A 24,816-nucleotide genomic window follows, 5' to 3' on the forward strand; every position below is an offset into this window, starting at 1 on the left:
AAGAAACAAGCAGGTGTGGCCATACTAATTTCTAACAAAGTTGACTTCAAACTTAAATCAATCAGAAAAGATGGAGAGGGACATTTTAGACTGGAAATGGAGGGGGAGAGGAGTGGGGGGATGGGGAGAGGAGTGGGGGGAGGGGGAGAGGAGTGGGAGGCAGGGAGGAGGCAGAAATTTTTTTCAATAAAAAAATAATAAAAAATTAAAAAAAAGAATTTGTTGGATTTGCTGTTTTCTTTGATCAATGAGTTTATTTCCTCTATAGTATCTTCAGTGCCTGAGATTCTTCTATCTCTTGTATTCTGTTGGTTATACTTGTCTCTGTATTTCCTATTCCTTTACCCAGATTTTCCATATCCAACCATTCTTCAGTTTGTGTTTTCTTTATTACCTCCATTTTGGTCTTCAACTCTTGAACTGTTTCCTTTACCTGTTTGATTGCTTTTTCTTGGTTTTCTTGGGTATCTTTGAGGAATTTATTCATTTCTTCTAACGTTTTGTTTGTCTTCTTTTCCATTTCTTTAAGGGAGTTTTTCACTTCTTGTTTAAGGGTCTCCATAATTTTCATAATTATCAAAAATGTCATAATCGACATTTAAAGTCGATTTCTTCTACTTCTTCTGCGTTAGGGTTTTCATGTTCTCATGTTGTATGTTCATTGGATTCTGGTGTTACCATGTTGCTTTTCAGGATGTTGGAGTAATTCTTGCATTGGTGCCTGCCCATATCTTCCTTCAAATGTCGCCAGGAGAGTCTTGGCATCTTGGTTCAATCTTTGCTGTGGCTGACTGTGTACTTGGGGGTTTTTCTTGGTCTGCCCTCTCTTAGGTCCCCTCAGCACTGGAGCTGGCTCTCAGATCCCCTCCGCCCTATAGCACTCTGTGCTAGTGGATCTAAGGACCTGTAGATGAAAAGGAGTGCTTGGAGGCAAGATTGGATGGGGTAAAGAAAGTCAGTAGCCGGAAGATGCCCAGCTGGATGGCCAGAAAGTTTAGGGAATTGGAGGGACCATGGACTCCATTTCTCGGGACTCTCTGGCTGGACGACCACTCACCACTCTGGTTGGCTCTCCTCAGTACAGGAGCAGAGCCTCTTGCTGGGATCCCAAGACCTCGCAGACAAAAGGGCAGACTTGGGAGGCAGGGTGGTATGGAACAAAGAAGCCCCAGAGGCAGGAACACTCACCACTGGCCCCCCAGACCCTCAGCCCCAAAGCATGCTGAGTTGGGGAATCCAAAGACCCTGCAGATGAAAAGGAGTGCTTGGGGGCAAGATAGGATGGGGTAAATAAATAATGCCAGTAGCCGGGAAGATGCCCCACTGGATGGCCAGAAAAGTTTAGGGAATTGGAGGGGGACTAGACTCTGTTCCCCGGAACTGTCCAGCCCTGCGACCACTCACTCACCATTCTAAATGGCTCTCTTCAGTACAGGAACAGGGCCTCTTGTTGGGCTTCAAGGACCTCGCAGACAAAAGGGCAGGCTTGGGGGAACAGGGTGGTGTGGAACAAAGAAGCCCCAGCGGCAGGAGCACTCACCACTATCTCCCCAGGCCCTAGGCTCTGAAGCAGGCTGCGCTGGGGGATCCAAGAACCCTGCAGATGAAAAGAAGTGCACTCGGGATGGCTCTCCTCAGTACAGGAGCAGGGCCTCTTGCTGGGCTCCAGGGACCTTGCGTCCAAAAGCCATATTGCCCTTTTAAATTATAAAATTATAACTTGTATTTCAAGTTATAAATCTTACCTATGATTGATTTTGAGCTGGAGTAGATGCAATAACCATTTCCTGCCAGTAGATGTTATGGCCCAACTACAAAACAAACCCAGCGGGGCCTAGTGGCATACTTGGAGTCATGTGGCTGGTCTGAATCTGACTTTAGAGTGAAATGTTCAAAGATATGCTCAAATTAAAAAACAGTTATTTAATAGAAATCACAGACTGTGTGAACTGTGGTGGGCCCTAATTGTAGCAGCCGCAGAAGCACAGGAATAACAAGATAACAGAAGGCACCCTGGAAAGCCCGTCTAGACTCACATATCACAATCCTCTGCTGCAATGGGGAATAGCAACTGAATCCCGCAGCCAGAAATGAGACCAGATGCATGCTTTGCATCGGCATAAACAGTATAAGAGACCACACCCAAGTGGGCTGGTATCTTAAAGGCTATTGCCTGAAGGAGCAGAATGTGCTCCCACAGCCGATCTTCCCATGCCTTGTCACACCACTTCGGATACCAGAGAAAAATGACAGCGGTAAACATTCTACCATACAGCAGCAGCTGTTGTAAGTCACCCTTCGGGGGCTGACTTCTGCCAGGCTCCAAGCTGTGGCAGGTTCATTCATTTTAGCATAGGATCATGAGGATTATAATTATTAGGCAAAAGGAACATATAGCTATAGCAGAAATAAGAGACAAAAATATAGAACACTATTGGGAGGGACATCCAGTGAATGTTGAAATCACCTGCATTTAATTTCCACTTGCTTAAATACCCTGACCCCAAATAGTAGGAGTAAGATTAAAAATAAACAGCATTCACATGATACATGGAATGAACAGACCAGTTGAAGGATTATGGGCTACATTCTTAGTTAAATGTTCTGTTGCCAGAACAAGACAAGTAATGTTCACATCCTAGACCAAAATATTCTGTAGGCATACCACTCCCTGGGTGGACTCAACAGTTGTCTCCCTAAGGAAGTAGGAACTTAATTGGATCTGTCGACTTTTGTTCATGGTAGAAACATATCTACTTTCTAATAACTGAATACAAGGTCTGATACTAGTCACACCTGTTGACAATCATCTTGAAGGAACAGAAGGAAGTTTCAACTCTCTGAACTTTAGTCAAGGTAGAATGAACCCATACCTATGGACCTTGTCATCAAGAGCCATTTTGGGGCCAAGGCTCTTAGGGCCTTGCCTATCTGAGATTCATACATCAGAGCTCTGCTTCCTGGTGAACTGATCCCCTAAAGTCAATTGCCACATGGTGGTCTTCTGACATGGCCACTGACATCAGAATACATGAGGAGGCTTGGAAGAAAAAAGGGAAATGGGGTAAATGATGAAGTTATGTTTTATTCTCAAAAATTGAAAGTATTCACACATATAAATTTATATATTAGCCACATTCAAAAATGTGTACTAACCATATTTTTAATTTTTAATTGATGTTCAACTAATGCTTTTTATACATTAATTGTAATTACTTCATTTGGATGCAGAAAACTCAGGTTCACTGTTTTTCTCATGTTTTACTATAGTGAACTTTCAATGTTGGGAATAGAGTACACACGTAGACTTTCAGGTTATATAACTTTGGGGAAGGTACTATATAATTTACATAGATATTATAGAATGAAAAGAAACATCTTTGGAGCAAAGTTATTGACTATAAATTTGACTTATTAAGGAATCCACAAATATGCAGAAACACTAGAACCAGATGGAAAATTATTTACTCAGATGATGTGGTACTTTTGCAGGTTCTTTTTAATATTAGAGTTAAGAAATCCTATTTTAAAATAGTTTCTGATATTCACAAAGTGCTTCATGAATATCAAATACTATTGCCCTGAAAACTCATTGAGTATATGAATATTTGGTAATATTTTATTCCAAGTATCATTTTATACAGACTTTCATAAAACTTGTTGATTTTGAGTACTAGTTACTTCTGAATGATTTGATTCTCCTATATATTTTGTCATCAAAAACAATGTTATAATTCAACAGTTGGTGTATGTTTTTTTTAAGCAGACTTCCTATGTTGATCTTGATTTTTGTTTCTAGAAACATGTTTTATAAGCTACCTAATGTGTGCCTAACACTTTTAAAGGATCATATGCATAGGACCTATTATCTATGAAATGTTCTGGCTTTCACTGACCAGAGCATTTTTCTCTTAGCGAAACACAGTGACTTCAAAAGTTCAGTTTTGTGTGGAAGCAACTCCATGAGGAGTTGTTCAACATTTACTCTTTCACCATTCTTTCCAAAATCATCATGCTTATGACATATCATGGATAGTAGATAGAATGTAGATTCTAAACTTAGAGTATATATTTTCCATTTGGAAAACAAATAGACTGTTTCTGGAGTTGTGTGACATTGATTGCTTCAAAGAAGTTAAAATGTGATTTATGTCATTAAAGTGAGTCTCTGATGTAGTGAAAGTGCTAAGTGTTTAAAATAGGTTTATCAGCCTGGAGGGATGGCTCAGCCGTTAAAGGCTGGGCTCACAACCAAAATTATAAAAATAGGTTTATCCTACTGAAATATATTAAGTGAGACTTTCAAGCACATGTTTATATATGTGGATATATACATATAATGATATATATAACGATATAGTATACATAATGTGTTATGTAATGATATGATATATAAAATGAGTCATTACCACCCAAATTGAGGAATAATTCAAAGCCTTTGTACAGAAAAATATTTTCTTCTTTCTTCTTCCTCCATTAATTATAGCCACTCCCTAGAGACTGGAAGAACACTGACCAATTTGAGTAATGAGCTCTGTAGGTGAGATTTTAAGGGCAACAGAAAGACAATAACCAGCTTTGCTAGTCATTCTGCTCAGTAGCTGAATTGGTTATGAATATCCAAGTCTCTTCAGCCACAGCCTTCTGCATTGAGAAGTGCCGCTTTGTAGTCATATTCATATCTAGGACAGAGATTGACCACTCATTGCACACAGAAAAGAGAGAATGCTTCTTATCTGCACATAATTGTGATGTTCCAGCAAGGAAGAATTCTGACTCAGTAAGTTTGGAGGGAGATATTTATTTTGGTAGAAATATAAGAATTATTGATTTGGTTTTTTTTTTTTTTGAGACAGGGTTTCTCTGTAGCTTTAGAGGTTGTCCTGGAACTAGCTCTTGTAGACCAGGCTGGCCTCGAACTCACAGAGATTCACCTACCTCTGCCTCCCGACTGCAAGAATTATTGATTTGTCATCATGAAACTCCAGTTATGAGCACTTATATATTATTGTTCTTAGTTGTGGTGAGGTAAAAGAAAATTTACTCGGGAATTCTATTTAGCCTACAATATTCTACTTTACCTAAATGTTACCCACAGCAATAAAATAAATGCCCAAAGCAAAAAAAACAAAGAAAATAAGATTTTTCTGAACCATTTGTAAAGCAGCATAAGTGGTCCTGTAAGCAGAATAGAATCACCTTAACATCATTTTCTTTTGGACCTTAAGACAAGTGATAAACTATATACCTGTTCTTCATTCCTGGGTATAATTTTCCAGTATATGAATAGTAAACACATTACAATGGACTTATCGGACATAAAGGATTATAATATTTTAACTATGCCAGGTGTGTTAAGAAATAATGTAATTACAGTCCTCATAACTGAGACTGTTTTATATTGGCACTCTCCTCTCCAGAGTACTTTTTTAAAATAAAAATAAATAAAAAATGTTCACACTAGCTTGTCTCTTTTTGAAAACAGGATCTTATACCAGGGGAATATTTTCAGGTCCCTTTAAGACTAAACTAATTACAGAATTCTTACTATGGAAAAAGATTCCTTGATTTCTACTCGATTTGCTTGGATATTTTCTCAGATCTGCAAGGAAGGCAAAGACTTACACCACCACCAACATGGCAGGAAAGCTACTCAGAGATTACAGAAATAATAAGCTTACAGTTGTTCACAATTTGTTACACCACTTTAGGACCTCTATGAAGCTCTCCACATCTTTTTTATGGTACAAAATGTCAAAAATAAAAAATCTCAAAAAAGATAAGCTATTAGTTCTGGACACTATATTAACACTTAAGATACTAATCAGACTTACAGAAAGAATATACTTGATACATTCTGGTGGGTTGTTAAGATCTTGCAAAATCTCCTTAAATATTTCATGCAACATTCTTTAGAAATAGGCATGGCAATGGAGTTTTGTGTACTTTTAGATCCAATAACTATTTTTGTGCCTTAAGTAAGGACCTTTCATATGATTGTAAGAGATAGAGAGACATAATAGAAAAATAAGTTGTGTCAACCATTGAAACTGTCCTTTCATGAATCATAACAGGTGTGTAATCTCTGTGGTTTCAGAATAGTCCTCTTCTCCTATCTTCATTTTTATTTTTTTCAGAAATATTTTATGGAATTAGAATAGCCCATAATTATGCTTATATCCTGGCCATCTAGGATCCATTATTTATCTAATTACATCCACACTCATCAGTTACTGAAAAATTAGAATTTTGACTAGTAGAAAAAGAAAAAGGAGACATTGACATTAAGGTAACAATGCAAGAAAATGGAAACACAATATTAATCTATACTTTCCATTTTTTGGTTGAAAGCTTAGTGCATGCATACAATGTGTTTTGATGAGTTCCATTCTTTTCCCCTGCTATTCACTTTCCTCTCACACACCCATCTCATTCCTCTACCCACTTCATGCATTTTAAAAATGTTCCCAGTCTACTTATTGTTGCAGTGTGAGTGTAAGTGCAGGGTAATCCATTAGAGAATCAACAGCCTAAACACTTGCTGGATTAATATGAATACATATATAGTAATGAATCAGTTCAGTTTCCAAAACCATCAAAGAAGGTTCTTTTTATAGTTGGTAGTGCTTAGTACAGAAAATCATGAATGGTCCAGTTACAGAAAATTGTGTGATGCTCAGGCCATTTAGAAGCTTCGTTTCTTTTTCTTTCTTTCTTTTTTTATTTATTAAAGATTTCTGTCTCTTCCCCGCCACCGCCTCCCATTTCCTTCCCCCTTCCCCCTATCAAGTCCCTCTCCCTCATCAGCTCAAAGAGCAATCAGGGTTCCCTGACCTGTGGGAAGTCCAAGGACCGCCCACCTCCATCCAGGTCTAGTAAGTTGAGCATCCAAACTGCCTAGGCTCCCACAAAGCCAGTACGTGCAGTAGGATCAAAAACCCATTGCCATTGTTCTTGAGTTCTCAGTAGTCCTCATTGTCTGCTATGTTCAGAGAGTTCGGTTTCTTTTCAGGTTGTAGCTCATTTAAACTGTGGTCTCTATAAAGTTGGGATTTCTATAGCGATGGAATTCTTTATTTTTCCAATCTCTTGCAATGACCATTATTTATTTAATTCCAGATTTCCCTTATTTACCACACATGCAAGCAAAGTGACTTTTATTCTTACTGTTTCCACTGGTGAAACAGATAGACAGGTTAGACATATTCTCATCATGAGATTTCTGAAGCAGTACTGAAACACTTAATTTAAACTAGGCCTCTAATTTTAAGAAAATATGTCCTCTGTTGGAACCTAGTGGGACTATTATTATTAAAATGGCAGTTTCTGTTTTGTTACCAAATCCCAATAGTTAAGGTATCAGGTGTGTTATGTTGTTGCAGCTCACGGTTGAGAGGATATTGATAGATACCATGACTTTCTTCAATGTAAAAAACAAATGTTGATTACTACTAGTAACATTCTGTAATCCTGTAATGTTCAATAGCAGACAACTTTACTAACAACCTATGTCTTCTTTAGAAATTCATTTAGAAATGTGACATGGACAGTAGCAAAAATTTCAAAGAATTTCTTAATAATACAACTCTGCTACCTAAATGAGGTAATTGGCTACAAATTAAAACATAACCATAGGTTCAGAGGTTATATTATTGCAGCTCCGAAATATTGTATATTCTGAACATAGTGTGAACCACTGCCTTATAGACAATCGAACTGAAACTATATATTCTTAAAAGCCTGATTTGTGTTTACTTATCAACTATTTTAAAAGGCAACCAAGGATTATAAAGCATCAAAACATAACATGTGATTCAGAATTCCATCTCATGACGCTGTCAGAAGATCCAGACCTACAGCCCATCCTCTTTGGACTCTTCCTATCCACGTACCTGGTCACAGTGCTTGGGAACCTACTCATCATCCTGGCTGTTACTAATGACGCTCATCTCCATACACCTATGTACTTTTTCCTTGCCAACCTGTCCTTTGTTGACATCTGTTTTATTTCTACCACAATCCCAAAACTGATTGTGAACATTCAAACACACAGCGAAGTCATCACTTGCGTAGGCTGCATGATACAGATGTCTCTTTTCATACTCTTTCTAGTCATGGATGATATGCTTCTGACTGCCATGGCCTATGACCGCTATGTGGCCATCTGTCACCCCCTGCATTATCCAGTCATTATGAAACCTCACTTCTGTGTTTTCTTAGTTTTGGCATCTTACTTTATTAGCTTTGTTGCCTCCCAGGTGCATAATTTGATTATCTTGCAATCTACCTACTTTAACAGCATAGAAATTTCTAATTTCTTTTGTCACCCTTCTCAAGTTCTTAATATTTCCTTTTCTGATACTTTTACCAAAAATTTAGTGACCTATTTTGTTGGTGCTATATTTGGTTTTCTCCCTGTCTCAGGAATATTTTTGACCTACTACAAAATATTTTCCTCCATTATGAAAATCACCTCATCGGGTGGACAGTATAAGGTCTTCTCTACCTGTGGTTCTCATCTGTCTGTTGTCTGTCTGTTTTATGGAACGGGCATCTGGGAGTATCTTAGTTCAGCTGTGTCACACTCTCCCAGCAATGGCATCACGGCCACACTTATGTACACTGTTGTCACACCTATGCTGAATCCTTTCATCTATAGCCTGAGGAACAGGGATTTTGTTAGTGCTCTGAAGAGAGTCTCTATAAAAGGAAAGCTTAATCTCAGACATTGTTCCTAAATTGGGAAAAATAAGTTAGGATATACTCAAAAGTCTAATATCTAAAACTTTATTTATATCCACCCTTGGTTTTTTCACATAGTTTGAATACTAATAAATGTTACAAATTGAATGTGTTTTAAAAAATAAACTTATAGTAACTTTAAAACTTAAAACACATATGTTCCTCACTCATTTTAATCTTCCATAGGTTAGTTAATTCTCTTTGAAATATATTTAGCTTCTTGTAATGTTACGTAGCTGACTTGTTGAAATCTAACTTCAGTAGAATAATTTGATTTCCTGAAACTTCTAAATGTTCTAAATGCCTGCCAATATCTCATGAATAACATCATTCTTCCTAATGATGTTAAGGAATTACATTTTTATAGTTTCTCAGAAATATTTCAACATTTGAGTTTTCCCAACAATCCCATCATATTTACTAGTATTTGTTGTTCATTTGGAAGTACAATTGATCAAACTAATTTCCAAATTAGTTTTTCTGCTTTTGGGGGGATCTAAAATTATATGTTATTTCATCTCCTTGTAGATATTTTAATTATTTACTGCATTTAAAAATTTTTATACTCTTTGGGGATGGAGAGATGGCTCAGTTGTTAGCAACACTGGCTGTTCTCCCAGTGGACACGGATTCAATTCCCAGCACCCACATGACAGCTTACAACTGTCTGTAACTCCAAGGTCTAACACACTCACACAGACCTACACCAATGTACATAAAATAAAAATAAATTATTAAAATTGTCTATACTCTCTACCTTGATGCTTATTGACCCTTAGGAGAAGGAGTTGTTCTTTAGGCATAGCCACAAGAACTGGTCTCCCCGTGATTATTTGACCTCTGAATTTTGACATCTGGTTTTCTGCTACAGTCCTAAATTTTCATATGAGTTATTTGTAGAATAGTTCAACAGGCTCACCAAATAATATAAACTATTGTAATTGCCCTTAGTTACCTTATAGTTTCATACAGCATACTAATCAGCATGGATCTATACTCTTTCAAAATTGAACACAAATGGCCTACAGTCCAATTCCTGATAGAATGTCATATGAAGTGCAGTCTTTCTATATTCATTCCTATTTTTTCTTATTCAAATATTTCATCAAAATATTCCATTCTTTTTGGGATCCTATTCTTTTTGGATGTATACCTTGCTCAGCCTAGATGTAGTAGGGAGGGTCTTGGACTTTCCACAAAGCAGAGTGCCTTACCCTCTTTTAGAATTAGAAGGTGTGGGATGGGAGGTTATATGGAGGGTACAGGAGGAGGGGAGAGAATAAAATTTGGATTATTTTTTTAAATAATCGAAGGAAAAAAGAAAAAAGAAATAAAATCTGACACTAAAACATCAACAAAAACTTCCATTCTTGTCTTTCTAAATTATGTGCAGTCTCCTTCATCCCATTTCTCAAAGTTTCATACATCCCTCATTCAAATTAATTCCACCCTTTTACAATACATTTACAACAGCCACAACACACCTCCTAGTGCACATTTTTACTATTAGTTCCTACCTCATTATTATCACCAAGTAAATACCATAGACTTCTTAAGGAATGTAGGATTATTTATCCTATGCTTTAAGAGAACACATTAAATCAAATACAGTAATGCAGTATAGAGTTGTTCAGTGTGGGGTCCAAGGACTATCATATTTTTACATTGGAATATTAGGAAACAGAAAGCATGATCAGAAGTGAAACTGACATGCAACCCTCAGAGAATAATATCTGTAAAATAATTGTTTTGTACACTGTGAAGATGTGTCACTCAAATTGGTTTAATAAAAATCTGAGCAGCCAGTAGCTAGGCAGAATGTTTTGTTCAAAGAGAATGCTGGGATGAAGATTGTGGAGTCAGGAGCCAGACATGGAAGAAACAGGAGAGCAGCATGTGCAGTACAAAGTAAAAGTGATGGAGCCATGGGACATGGGGCAGAGAATAAGTTAATAGAGATGACTTAATTTTAGTTTTAAGAGATAATTAGAAACAAGCCTAAGCTATTGAACAAATTTTCATAATTAATAAGGTTCCTTGGACTTCCCACAGGGCAGGGAATCCTGATTGCTCTTCGGGTTGAGGAGGGAGGGGGACTTGATTGGGGGAGGGGGAGGGAAATGGGAGGCGGTGGCGGGGAAGAGATGAGATCTTTAATAAATAAATAAATTTTTTAAAAAAAGAAGTCTTGATGTGATTATTTGGGAGCTGACAGGTAGGAGAGAAAAGTTTGCTTATAAGCTCAAACATGCCAGTCTACATAAACCTATCAGATGACATGCATTCAAAGTTCACAAACACTCTACTCAGCCCTACCAGCTAGGTACAAATGCATCAACCATATGAGACTATGTATGAATCTTCTGTTCCACACTCTACGATATGCAGAAAAATGTGAACACAATTAATGTCAGCAAATTGCTTACTTTGTATGTATAGATATGCATATTTTTACCAATATTTTGATGTAGGAGGGTCTTCTGTCTATGTGTTACTTTAATTGGTTATATAAAGAAACTGTCTTGGCTTTTTGATAGGGTAGAATTTAGATAGGCAGAGTAGACTGAACAGAATGCTAGGAGAAAGAAAGCAGAGTCAGGCAGATGCCATGATTCTCTGGCCCGAGATGGATGTAGGTTAGAATCTTCCTGGTAAGCCATGACATCATGATAAACACAGATTAATAGAAATGGGTTAATCAAGATATGAGAGTTAGCCAATAAGAGGCTAGAACTAATAGGCCAGGCAGTGTTTAAATGAATACAGGAACTACAAAGACAAGTATAACCAACTGAATACAAGAGATAGAAAAAAGGGATCTCAGGTTCTGAAAACACTATAAAGGAAATAAACTCATTGGTCAAAGGAAGCATTAAATCTAAGAAATTTTTTAACACAAGACATCCAGAAAATCTGGGATACCATGAGAGATGAAATATAAAAATTATAAGAGTAGAAGAAGAACTCCAACTCAAAGGCACAGAAAATATTTTCAAGAAAATCATAAAGGGAAACTCTTCCCAATGTAAAGAAGGATATCCCTATGAAGATACAAGAAGGTTCAGAACACCAAATAAATTGTATCAAAAAAAAAATCCCCTCACCATATAGTAATCAAAACACAAAACATACAGAATAAAAGAAGAATACTAAGAACTGCAAAGGAAAGAGGGCAAGTAACATATAAAGGTAGACCTATCAGAATTATATCTGACTTCTCAATGGAAACCATGAAAGCCAAAAGTCTTGGATAGATGTGCTGCAGAAGATAAGAGACCATGGATGCAAGCCCAAACAACTATACCCAGCAAAGCTTTCAATCACCATTGATGGAGAAAACAAGATATTCCAAGACAAAAACAGATTTAAACAACACATATCCACAAACCCAGGTCTACAGAAAGTAGTAGAATGAAAACCCCAACACAAGGAAACTAACTGCACCAACAAAAACTCAGGCAACAAATAACACCCCACTAGCAAAACTCAAAGAAGGGAAACACATAAACACTACTACCAAAAAATAACAGGAATTAACAACCACTCGTCATTAATATCTCTCAATATCAATGGACTCAATTCACCTATAAAAAGACCCAAGCTAAGAGGATGGATATGAAAACAGGATCCAGCCTTTTGCTGTTTGCAGAAAACACACCTCCACCTCAAAGACAAACACTACCTCAGAGTAAAGGGTGGAGAGAAGGTTTTCCAAGAAATGAACCCAAGAAACAAGTGAGTGTAGCTATCCTAATATCTAACAAAATAGATTTCAAACTAAAATCAATTAGAAGAGATGGAGAAGGACACTTATACTCATAACAATAACAATCCATCAAGATGTAGTCTCAATCCTGAACATCTATGCCCCAACACAAGAGCACCCACATATGTAAAAAAAAATGACTAAAACTTAAATTGCACATCAAATCACACATACTAATAGTAGCATATTTCAACATTTCACTCTTGCCAATGGACAGGTCAACCAGACAGAAACTTAACAGAGAAGTAAGAGAATTAACAGAGGTCATGAATCAAATGGACTTGACAGACATATATAGAACATTACACAAAAGATGAAACCTTATCTAAAATTGATCACATACTTGGTAACAAACCAAACCTACACAGATACAAAAAACTTGATATAACTCCCTATGTCTTATCATATCACCATGGATTAAAGTTAGAATTTAACATTACTACTCTCAGAAAACTTACAAACTCATGGAAATTGAACAATGAACTACCAAACCACCCCAGGGTCAAGGAAGAAGTAAAGAAAGAAATTAAAGAATTTCTAAAATTCAACAAAAATGAAGGTACAATGTATCCAAACCTATGGGACACTATGAAAGCAATGCTAAGGAAAAGTTTATGGCATTAAGTGCCCACATTAAAAAAAATGGGGTGAGGGTGGGTTTAGAAGAAGGGAAGAGGGGGCGAGAGAAAGGAGAAGGGAAGGATTGGGCAGAGCTTGGGGGAGTGGGAGGGCTGAGATGGAGGAAGGGCAGGGGCAGGGAAGAAGATATCTACATTAAGGGAGCCATTTTAGGATTGGCAAGAAACCAATCTCACTCATGAACATGATGCAAAAATACTCAATGAATACTGGCAAACCAAATCCAAGAACCATAAAAAAATACACCATGATCAAGTTGGCTTTATTCCAAAGATACAGGGATGGTTCAACACACAAAAATCTTTCAATGTAGTCCATCATATGAATAAACTGAAAGAAAAAAAAGCATTTGATAATTTCATTAGATGCTGAAAAAAGCATTTAACAAAATCCAATACCCCTTTATGAATATCTTGGAGAAATCAGAGATACAAGGAACATACCTAAATATAATAAAAGCAATATACAACAAGCTGACAGCCAACATCAAATTAAATGGAGAGAAACTCAAAGTGATTCTACTAAAATCAGGAACAAGGCAAGACTGTCCACACTCTCCATATCTCTTCAACACTGTTCTTAAAATTTGTCAATAGCAATAGGACAACAAAAGGAGACCAAGGGGATTCAAATTAGAAACTAAGAAGTCAAACTTTTGTTATTTGCAGATGATATGATAGTATACATAAGTGACCCAAAAAACTCTGCCAGACAATTCCTACACCTGAAAAATCCCTTCAGTGATGTGTCAGGATACAAGAACAACTCAAAAAAATCAATGGCCTTCCTATATACAAATGAAAAAGAAGCTGAGAGGAAAATCAGAGAAACATCACTGTTGTTGGGGTTTCTGTCCCATCCGGTCTTTATCCTGCCCAGTTCCTGCAGTTGTTAAGTCCCAAAGAAAGAGTTTTCTGTTCCATCAGGTCCCCCATCCATTTAGCCCCAGGAAACATCACAAGAGGTCTACATTAGTTATAAACTGATTGATTGACCTAGTATCTCAGGTTTCTTATTAATGCTTACAATTTATATTAGCCCATTATTAGCCACATGGCTCAGTACCTTTTTCAGCAAGGCAGTCATATCTTGTTTCTTCTGTGGCCGAGCCACACCTGCAAAAGAATGGGCTTTCCTTTTCCCAGAATTCCCCTGTTCTCATTGATCCACCTCTACTTCCTGTCTGGTTGTCCCACCTATACTTCCTGCCTGGCTACTGAACAATTAGCATTTATTTAAAATATAATTGACAGAATACAGACCATTCTCCCATACCACATCACATTTCACAATAGCCACAAATAACATAAAATATCTTAGGGTAACACTAATCAAAGAAGTGAAAGATCTATTTGACAAAAACTTTAAGTCTTTAAAGAAAGAAATTGAAGAAGATACCAGATAATGAAAAGATCTCGCATGCTCTTGGATAGGTAGGATAAAGACAATAAAAATGTAAATCCTAGCAAAAGCATCTATAGATTCAATGCAATCCCCATCAAAATCCCAACACAATTCTTCACACACCTTGAAAGAACAATAATCAACTTCAGATAGAAAAACAAAAAACATAGGATAGTCAAAACAATACTATACAATAAAGGAACTTCCGAAGGCATTGTCATTCCTGACTTCAAATTCTATTACAGGGCTACAGTAATGAAAACAGCTTGGCACTGGAATAAAACTGAGAGGAAGATCAATGGAATAGAATCAAAGACCCGGATATTAATCCACAAACCTATGAACACTTGATATTTGACAAAGAAGCTAAAATTATACAATGGGAAAAAAGTATCTTCAACAAATGGTGCTGGCATAACTGCATGTCAACACACAGAAGAATGAAAATAGATCCATATCTATCCCTATGCACAAAATTCAAGTCCAAATGGATTAAAGACCTCAATATAAATCCGACCACACTGAACCTGACAGAAGAGAAAGTGGGAAGTAGTCTTCAATGCATGAGCACAGGAGATCACTTCCTAAATTTAATCCCAGTAGCAGAGACACTGAAAGCAACAATAAATAAATGCGAACTCCTGAAACTGAGAAGCTTCTATGAAGCAAAGGATATAGTCAATAAGACAAAAAGGCAGCCTACTGAATAGGAAAAGATCTTCACCAACTTGCATCAGACAGAGGACTGATCTCAAAAATACATAAAGAACTCAAGAAAATAGACACTAAAATTCTAAATAATCTAATTAAAAATGGGGTACAGAAATAAACAGAGAGTTTTAAACAGAAGAATCTCAAATGGCCAGACAATACTTAAGGAAATGTTCAACATCCTTAGTCATCAGGGAAATACAAATCAAGACAACTTTAAGATACCATCTTACCCCTGTCAGAATGGTTAATGTCAAAAATACTGATGATAGCTTATGCTGGAGAGGATGTGGAGTAAGGGGAACACTCATCCATTGCTGGTGGGAATGCAAGCTTGTACCGTCACTTTGGAAGTAAGTATGGTGGTTTCTCAGAAAATTGGGAATCAACCTCCCTCAGGACCCAGCAAAACCAGTCTTGGGCATATATCCAAAAGATGCTCAATCATACTACAAGGACACTTGTTCAACTATGTTCATAGCAGCATTATTTGTAATAGTCAGAACCTGGAAACAACCTAAATGTCCCTCAACTGAAGGATGGATAAAGAAAATGTGACACATTTACATATTAGATAACTACTCAACAGCAAAAAACAATGACATCTTGAATTTTGCATATAAATGGATAAAATTAGAAAACACTATCCTGAGTGAGGTAACCCAGACCCAAAAAATGAATATGCTATGTACTTACTTAATAAGTGGATACTAGCTATAAACAAAGGATATTGAGCCTATAGGTAATGATCCTGGAAAAGCTAAGTAAAGATGGACCTTAAGGAAAAAAATATAGATCCACCTGGAAAGTGGAAACAGCAAGATTGCCTGACAAAATTGGGATCATGGGGTAGGGAGAAAAGGGAGGGTAGAAGGGGAAAAGGAGGCAAGAAAAGTGATGGGTGAGAAGAACTTGAGAGACTTGGATAGTTGAGGAGGAAAGACAGAGATGAAAGAAAGGAAAGAGATATCTTGATTGAGGGAGCCATTATAAGGTTAGCAGAAAGCTGGATCTGGAGAAATTTTCAGGATTCCACAGGATGTCCCCAGCTAAGACCCTAAGCAAGAGAGGAGGGGGGACCTGATCTTAACTTTCCCTGTCATTAGACTAATGAATGTCTTAAATATCACCATAGAACCTTCATCCAGCAACTGATGGAAATAGAGGCAGAGACCCACATTGGAGCACGGCCTGAGCTCCCAAAGTCCAGTTGAAGAGTGGGAGGAATGAGAATATGAGAAAAGAGGTCAAGACCATGATGGGTACACCCACTGAAACAGTCTACCTGAACTAATGGGAACTCATCAACTCCAACTAGACTGGGAACAAACAAGCATAGGACCAAAATAGCTCCTCTGAATGTGGTTGCCAATTGCATGGCTGGGACAGACTGAGGGGTCACTGGCAGTGACACTAGGATTTATCCTTACTGCATGTACTGGCTTTTTGGGAACTTATTCTCTTTGGTTGTATAACTTGCTCAGACTATATATAGTAGGGAGGGCCTTGGACCTTCCCCAAAGCAATGTGCCTTACCCTCTCTGAGGATTGGATGTGAGTAGGGTGGGAGGGTATGTAAAGGGAATGAGAGGAGGGGAGGGAGTAAGAACTTGGATTGGTATATATATTGAAAAAAGATAGTTTGCTTTCTTTTGAATTTTTTTAATTGCAATGGGAAAATGAAACAAAAACGAATAGTCTTTTGTATACACTCTTCAAAATCTGAAATATTGGCAATATAATTATGTTTATAAAAATTTAATCACACCATAGAGAAGCCAGTATCTTGTCCCAAAAATGTATACACAGTAGTAGAAGGCTGATGTGGCATTCCCCTCTGTATGCTGTGAATAACATTGATAAATAAAGAAACTGTCTTGGCTAATGATAGGGCAAAAGAATAGAGATAGACAGGGAAAACTAAACTGAATGTTGGGAGAAGAAACGAGACTGAGTCAAAGAGAAAAGCCATGTAGCTCCATTGGAGACAGATGCAGGATAGAACTTTACCTGGTAAGCCACATTCATGTGACAATGCACAGATTAATGGAAATGGGTAAATTAATATGTAAGAGCTAGCCAATAAGAAGCTAGAGTTAATAGGCCAAGCAATAATTTAATTAATACAGTTTCTGTGTGGTTATTTTGGGTCTGAGCTGCCAAGTGGCTGGAATGACCAAGCAGCCTTGCTACTACAAATTGGTGCTCCAACCTGGTCAACTATATCTACATTAAACCCAACAAAGCTTTGAAGGGAACTCTATACACAAAACCCCCCAAAAGTTTAGCCATATTTTTTTCAGCTGGCCATTTGCCTATGGAGCATTTAAATGGGCTTTGTGAACAGAGTACTGCAGCTTGCTTAATGGCAATATAAACTGTGTGTCTGAAAACAGGACTATGAGCTGGTTCACTGGCTGCCATGTTGGATTGGGCAGAGCCAAAAGACAAAGCAGCCTTAGTTGCTGCTTAGCATTTTAAGAAGCACTCCTGGACACAAAATAATTACAGATACACAATAAGACAGATTTAGATTAAAAAAAAAAGACCTCTAAATGGGTCACAGTGTTCAATAAATGTACATAGGCTTGAAAAAAAGAAGAAAAAGAGTATAGAGAGTTATACAAAGAAGTTTAAATGGCTTAAAAAATAAAACAAAGACTTTAAAGAGACAGAGTACAGATAGCCATAGATTAAAGGAGTAAGATAGTAAAACAAATTTTAAACTTGTAGAAAAAGTAATAAAGTGAAAACAAGCCACATAAAGATGCAATGTACACAGAGAGTCTGGCTTATATATATTATTGTTTCTTTTAATTTTTTGACTGTAAAGGAGCTGAGTACAGTGAGACATTTCATTGTATGGGCAGATAAACTAAACCAGCATATATATTTTAATGGTATCTTGATTTCAGAATTTGGGTCTAAGGATATGTTGCTTTGTAAAATAGATTCTTTTTTTTGTTTCCATAGAGGATGAGAACCTGTGGATTTCTTCTAGACTAATGTGGTTTTATGGACCAAGACCCCCTGAAAGGTCACCAGAAACACCCTCCAAAAAACTTGGCCCAATAAATAGCAGGAAGTATTTGAAGAGAACTATGCCCGCATTTCCAAATATTGTCTATAAATGTTTGTTTACAAAAAGGGGGATATGCTATAGAGACTTGCATTGGTATGGCTCTTCCTCTATTAATACACATTTAAGGTCAATTTTGTTATACTATATATGTATATATATATATTTATATACATATTTAAATATATATTTTTGCTTTTGATTAAGGTATTGTGTTTGTGTAGCTCATTTAAAAATGCAATGTATAATTAAGAAATATAGGTCAATAGATAGATAATAGATAATCATCTATTATAGTCAAGCTTGTAGTCATATTAGTTAAGTTTTCTAGATATTTAGAGATATATTTCAGTAGGATAGGTATTCTTCAAATCTTTTAGAGATCTTCAGAATACGGCATTTAAAATGTTTTAAGAAGTTAGGACTTTTCATGACATGAGACACATCTGCTCCTGGCAACACTAATTATACAAAAGTTCTTTGGGTAAGTGTCCAGGCAATGAGATGTCTCTGTCATTTCTAGCGTTTTGGAAATTTCCTACAATGCACTTCCTGCTTACTTAGGTAATATTATATCCTTCTAGAGTCTTTGATAGAGTTGAAGAATAGATATAGTTTTTCTTAGTCATGATAAAAGATAAAATAGATATAAATATTGTAACTGTAATTCTTGCTTGATAACTCTTTTGTTATATGTGATTTTACTATGGTAAAGTTAAAACCTTCCTTTTTATTTAAACAGAAAGGGGAAGGTGATGTGGCATTCCGTTCTGTATGCTGTGAATAATCATTGGTTAATATAGAAGTTTTCTTGGTTTGTGATAGGTAAGAGTATATAGGTAGACAGGGAAATCTAAACTAAATGCTGGGAGAAGAAAGGAGGCTGAGTCAAAGAGAGAAGCCATGTAACCCTGCCAGAGACAGATACTGGGAGAACTTAATCCAGTAATGAAAATGGGTTAAATTAATATGTAAGAGTTAGCCAATAAAAAGCTATTGCTAATATGCCGAGCAGTGATTTAATTAATACAGATTCAGTGTGGTTATTTCTGGTCTGAGCTGGTGAATGGCCAGAATGACCAAGCAGCCTTCCTATACCAGATAGTTAGGATGACTGTGTAACTTTGCCACATTCTCTATTCCCCCAGACCTAATTCTTAGGGTCTCCCTTAGTGCTAAAACAGAACACTGCCTACATCCATACTACCTTCTTGCCCATGTATTCTGTGGATCTGAAAGACTATCAGCTCTTTATTTCTCCTAATCTTTTCTTTGCTGTATTTCATCCCCAAACTTGGGCAGACAACCCCTGTACAATTGCAGGTCACATCTGCCAGATGACAAGGCAACCTGCCTGAAAACATTATCGGTTATCATTGTTTCCCAGATCCAATTCTCAGAGACAAACCCAGAACTACAACAGACCATCTCCCAATGGCCTCCCTTCTCCCAGCCTCCAAAACCAGCAAGCATTCCTCATGAGCTTCCCAGGTGAATAGGCCAGGAAAACAGGTAACATGCAACCAATAAATCTCTGGAAACCTAGACAGAAAACAGAAACCAAGGGGAAAAAGTAGCTATGCAATGAAAAAAACCCAGAAACCATCACCTAGTCCTATAATCATCATAAGTACAGATGCCTAAACACTAGAGTAAGAACACAATCAGTAACAGGGCAACCTGTCTCCATTATAGTCTAGCTATCCTTCCACAGTAGGCCCTGTACATTCCAACATAGTTGAAGCACAAGAAAACAAAACCAAAACTATGTAGATAATAAATGTCCTTTAAAAAGAACAAAATCTCTTGAACAAATCCAGGAAAACATAAACATTCAATTAGGAGAAATAAATAAATCCCTCAGTAAAAGCCAGAAAAAATACAAACAAACAGACAGACAAATTGGGGAAATGGACAAATTCCTTAAATAAAGCCAAGGAAAATCACACAGTTAAAGTAAATGAATAATACTGTTCAAGAACTGAAAATGGAAATTGAAGGTTTAAAGAAAAATAACTGAGAGAATTCCAGTAATGAAAAATTTAGGAATATGAGAAGCAATTGCAATGACAAGCTTCATCAGCAGAATATAAAAGATTGAGGAACCATGCAATGGTGGTACACACTTTTAATCCCAACACTTGGGAGGCAAAGGCAGGCGAATCTCTGTGTTGGAGGCTAGCCTGGTCTACAGAGCACATTCCAAGATAGGCTCTGAAAAAGCTACAGGAAACCCCTGTCTTAAAAACCAAACAAAAAAGATGGAAGAAAGAATGTTAGGCATTGAAGATAAGATTTCTACTGGATACAATGGTCAAAGAAAATAGTAAAAGAAAACAACCTTAACACAAAGCATCCTAGAAATCTGGGACATTTTGAAAAGTCCAAACCTAAAAATCATAGGAATCAGTAAGAAGGAGATTCACCACTTAAAGGCTCATAAAATATTTTTACCAAAATCACAGAAGGAAACTATTCTTATTTATTTATTAAAGATTTCTGCCTCCTCCCCGCCACCGCCTCCCATTTCCCTCCCCCTCCCCTGATCAAGTCCCCCTCCCTCATCAGCCCAAAGAGCAATCAGGGTTCCCTGACCTGTGGGAAGTCCAAGGACCACCCACCTCCATCCAGGTCTAGTAAGGCGAGCATCCAAACTGCCTAGGCTCCCACAAAGCCAGTACGTGCAGTAGGATCAAAAACCCATTGCCATTGTTCTTGAGTTCTCAGTAGTCCTCATTGTCCACTATGTTCAGCAAGTCCGGTTTTATCCCATGCTTGAAGAAAATTATTCTAACCCAAAGAAAGAGATTCCTTTCTGGGCACTGGTGGTGCATGCCTTTAATCCCAGCACTTGGGAGGCAGAGGCAGGCAGTTCTCAGTGAGTTTGATTCTAGCCTGGTCTACAAGAGCTAGTTCCAGGACAGGCTCCAAAGCCACAGAAAAATCCTGTATGCAAAAACCAAACAAAAGAAAACATATACCCAAAGGATGCTCTATCTTACCACAAGGATACTTGCTCAATCATCTAAATTGTGACTTTATTCATAATATCCAGAAAGTTAAAAGAACATAAATGTTCCTCAACAGAATGGATAAACAAAATGTGGTACATTTGCATAATGGACTATTACTTAGTCATTAAAACATTGATATCATGAAATTTACATTTGGGTGTAATTAGAAAAAAATCATTTTCTGTAAAGTAATCCAGACAAAGAAAAATGAATACAGCTTGTATTCACTTATAAATGAATATCAACTATTAAGTAATTGATAACCAAGAAACAATCTATCTATGCAGAAAGGTTTGTTAAAGAGAAGGTCTATGGGGATGCAGGAATCTTCCTGGGAAAACAGAATAGATTTTTTTGGGTAGACTGAAGGTGGGTAGGAATAGGAAAGGGAGGTAACTGATGTGAGGGAAGATAGGATGGAGGTAAAGAAGAACAGTCATTTGCTATTTTATTGTGTACTCCTATGGTGTATATTAAGAGATGGCTAGAATTATGGTACAGTGTGACAGGGATCTTCCTGGATCTATGAGGGTCACCCTAGTGAGAACATCTCATAATGGGGGATACTAGTCTCTATTGCCCAGCTCTTGTAGCCAGACAATTCTTCTAGTTGCAGGACTGGGTTGCATTCAGTTGTGGGCTGATGGGTCATATGAAGATTCCAAATAATCCATGCTAATGCTAGAACAAGAGTTGCTCTCCACAGACTGACAATGAGGCCCCATTGCAAATGACAACATGCATTCTTTGAATATGAAGAGGTCAAGATGGTCCCTACAAAGAGTCTTCATCACTACATTCCACTTCCTTTGGTATGCGAAGGTACTGAAAAGGAAACATGAGCACCAACCTAGTCACAAAGACCTTTGACACACAGTCTGTCCTGCCTGCAAGTTGTGCTGGGCTAGTTGTGAAACAGAACTTGTGGGAGTGACCAACGGTCTTATTTAGGATTTCCATGGTCATGATGAAATAACATGATGAAAAACAAGTTAGGGACGGAAGAGTTTATTTGAACTACACTTCCACAAACTCAAACAGGGAAAAATCCTAGAGGCAGAAGCTGATATGGAATATGACTTGCCTTCCCTTCCTTCCCCTTTACTCACACTGCTTTCTTATAAAATCAAGGACTACCAGCCCAGAATGGAAAAACCCAGAATGGTCTGAGCCCTCCACCATCCATCGGGAATTAAGAAAATGTCCTATCAAGGTAACTTAAATGACATTTTCTCAACTGAGGTGCCATCATTTCAGATAACTCTGGTTTGTTTGTGTCTGTTTCGTGACCAGCCAGCACAACAAACTCTGTCTGATTTAACTTGAGATCAAGTCTACAATAGGGAGCCTATCCCTGAAACTTCCTGGGTGCTGAGAATCCTGGACAGGACTGTTCAGAGACCAAAGTAGAAATGAACACATCTGGTAAAAAATAAAAAATTAAAAGAAAACTATTCCTATTGATATTCTGTTACCCTCTTAGACGGGGGCCTTATCCAGTATCACAGAGGCTTCCTTTGGCAGCAAATTTGAGCATATGCAAAGACTTACAGCAAGACACTTTACCACATGAGAGTCTATTCTGAAATACTTCATTGGGTCTCTCCATTTAGAGTTTAGGGAATCTTGTGGAATATGATATGGAAATATTGTAGGAGTCAGAGGGAATAGAGGACACCAGGAGAACGCTGCCCATTGAATCACCTAAGCAGGGCTCATAGAAGTTCACAGAGACTAAAGCAGCCAGCACAGGTCTGCATGTGTCCTCACCAGGTCCTCTGTGCATGTGTTCATGCAGTTAGCTTGGTATTTTTGTGAGATTAACTGTGGGAATGAGTGGGTCTCTTATTCTTTGGCCTGCTCTTGGTACTCTTTTCTTCCTGTTGGGTTGCCATGTTCCAGTTCAGTGTGAGGGCTTTTGCCTTGACTCATTGTAGTTTGTTTTGATGTGTTTTATTCTTGTTTGTTGGAGGTCTGTTCATTTCTGATGAAAGATGGTGGTTGAATGGATCTGGGGAAAACAGGAGGTGAAAGAGAAGCCAGGAAGAGTGGAGAAAGGGGAAACTGTATTAAGCATGTACTATATAAAAATAGAGTAAATTTTAAAATACCGTAGTTTTATCAAGTATTAAATATATATTGAAGTTAAGTTGTTTTAATTAACTTTGAAATTTTCTACAACTAATATGAAAAACAGATTTGTGGTTCAAAATCTATTCAAAATATTTTTATTTATAACACTTTCATCATGGGCATGGTGATTATTATACTACAATAATACTCAACAAAACATTTATGTTCATGTGATTATATTAAAGTTTTAAATAAAGTTATTTACACTTAATATGCAAGAGAATTTCTAAGGTTACTTAGATATTTTTCTCTAAGTCAACAATACATATTTACATAGTTTTTTGCATGAAAATTACTATCTGTACACTTTTATATGTAAATATATATTTGGAGTAATCTATATAGTCAGTATAAATCATATTATAAGTTAAGGTGACTTAGGTTATAATAAAATCCTTCTCTATAAATAAATTACAGAATGAAAGATGAATATTTGATTTTAGGAATTTCTTTTTTTAAAGGATTTATTTATTTATTATGCATACAGTAGTCTCAGTACTCTGCCTGCATGTATGCCTTCAGGCCAGAAGAGGGCACCAGATCTCATTACAGATGGTTGTGAGCCACCATGTGGTTGCTGGGAATTGAACTCAGGACCTTTGGAAGAGCAGGCAGTACTCTTAACCACTGAGCCATCTCTCCAGCCCCTAGGAATTTCTAAGGATAAATAAAATAAGCAGAATAGTTTATATAAAAATTAATACACACCAACTTTTTATGATTAATTCCACAGCCAAAGATTCAACCATTTCTCAAAACTATTTGTAGAAGTTTCATATCTCCTGAATATGCACATACTGAATTCCTTTCTTTTTTATATTAAAAATGCTGCATGCTACTCACTTCCTTTACCTTTATATGGTATTTCTACATAAGTAATGTAGAAATGTTTTAAACTATATTGAAAACATTCATGCCTTATATGCAAACATACAATTTCAATTTGACACTTCAAACATTTTTAAGATTTATAAAATATATTAGTTATGTGTGTGTTATTGTGCCTATGAGAGCAGTACTAGTAGAGACCAGAAGAGGGCATCACATTTCAAGTTAAAGCAGTTGTGAGCCAATCTACGTTGATGCTTAGAGTCAAACATTGCTCTTTGCATGAGCAGTAAAAGAACAATGGAGTCATATTTCCAGCTGTGAATCCAAACACTCTGACAACTGAAGAACTTCAAAATTCTCATGGGCAGGGGAGGAGAGAAATGTTTCTAATATACAGCAACTATTTACTCATTTTGCTCCATAACCCTTCTATGTCAGTCTATTCATATCACAGATATAAAGAATAAGTCCATCTACCTATTATTTTCTTTCTAGTA

General features: G+C 37.1%; 2 protein-coding genes and 1 pseudogene across 2 annotated transcripts in view; 2 read left to right on the top strand and 1 right to left on the bottom strand.

Moving 5' to 3' along the window:
* The window catches only part of LOC101984273, a 398,439-nt pseudogene that overhangs the window by 250,218 nt on the left and 123,405 nt on the right, over nucleotides 1–24,816 (top strand).
* Nucleotides 1–24,816, bottom strand: part of LOC101989836 (zinc finger protein 431-like) — a 257,504-nt gene that overhangs the window by 204,071 nt on the left and 28,617 nt on the right. The window lies entirely within an intron of this gene.
* LOC101989548 (olfactory receptor 7E24-like) lies at nucleotides 7,770–8,738 on the top strand. Its single transcript, XM_026777889.1, has one exon. The coding sequence runs from the start codon at nucleotides 7,830–7,832 to the stop codon at nucleotides 8,736–8,738; it is 909 nt and encodes a 302-aa protein (XP_026633690.1). The 5' UTR covers nucleotides 7,770–7,829.

This window comes from Microtus ochrogaster, unplaced genomic scaffold, assembly GCF_000317375.1.
Source record: "Microtus ochrogaster isolate Prairie Vole_2 unplaced genomic scaffold, MicOch1.0 UNK89, whole genome shotgun sequence".
NCBI classification, from domain to species: Eukaryota; Metazoa; Chordata; class Mammalia; order Rodentia; family Cricetidae; genus Microtus; species Microtus ochrogaster.

Bases quoted from the DNA above. Each gene is read 5' to 3' on its own strand.
- LOC101989548 (XM_026777889.1), top strand. From the start codon at position 7,830: ATGACGCTGTCAGAAGATCCAGACCTACAGCCCATCCTCTTTGGACTC.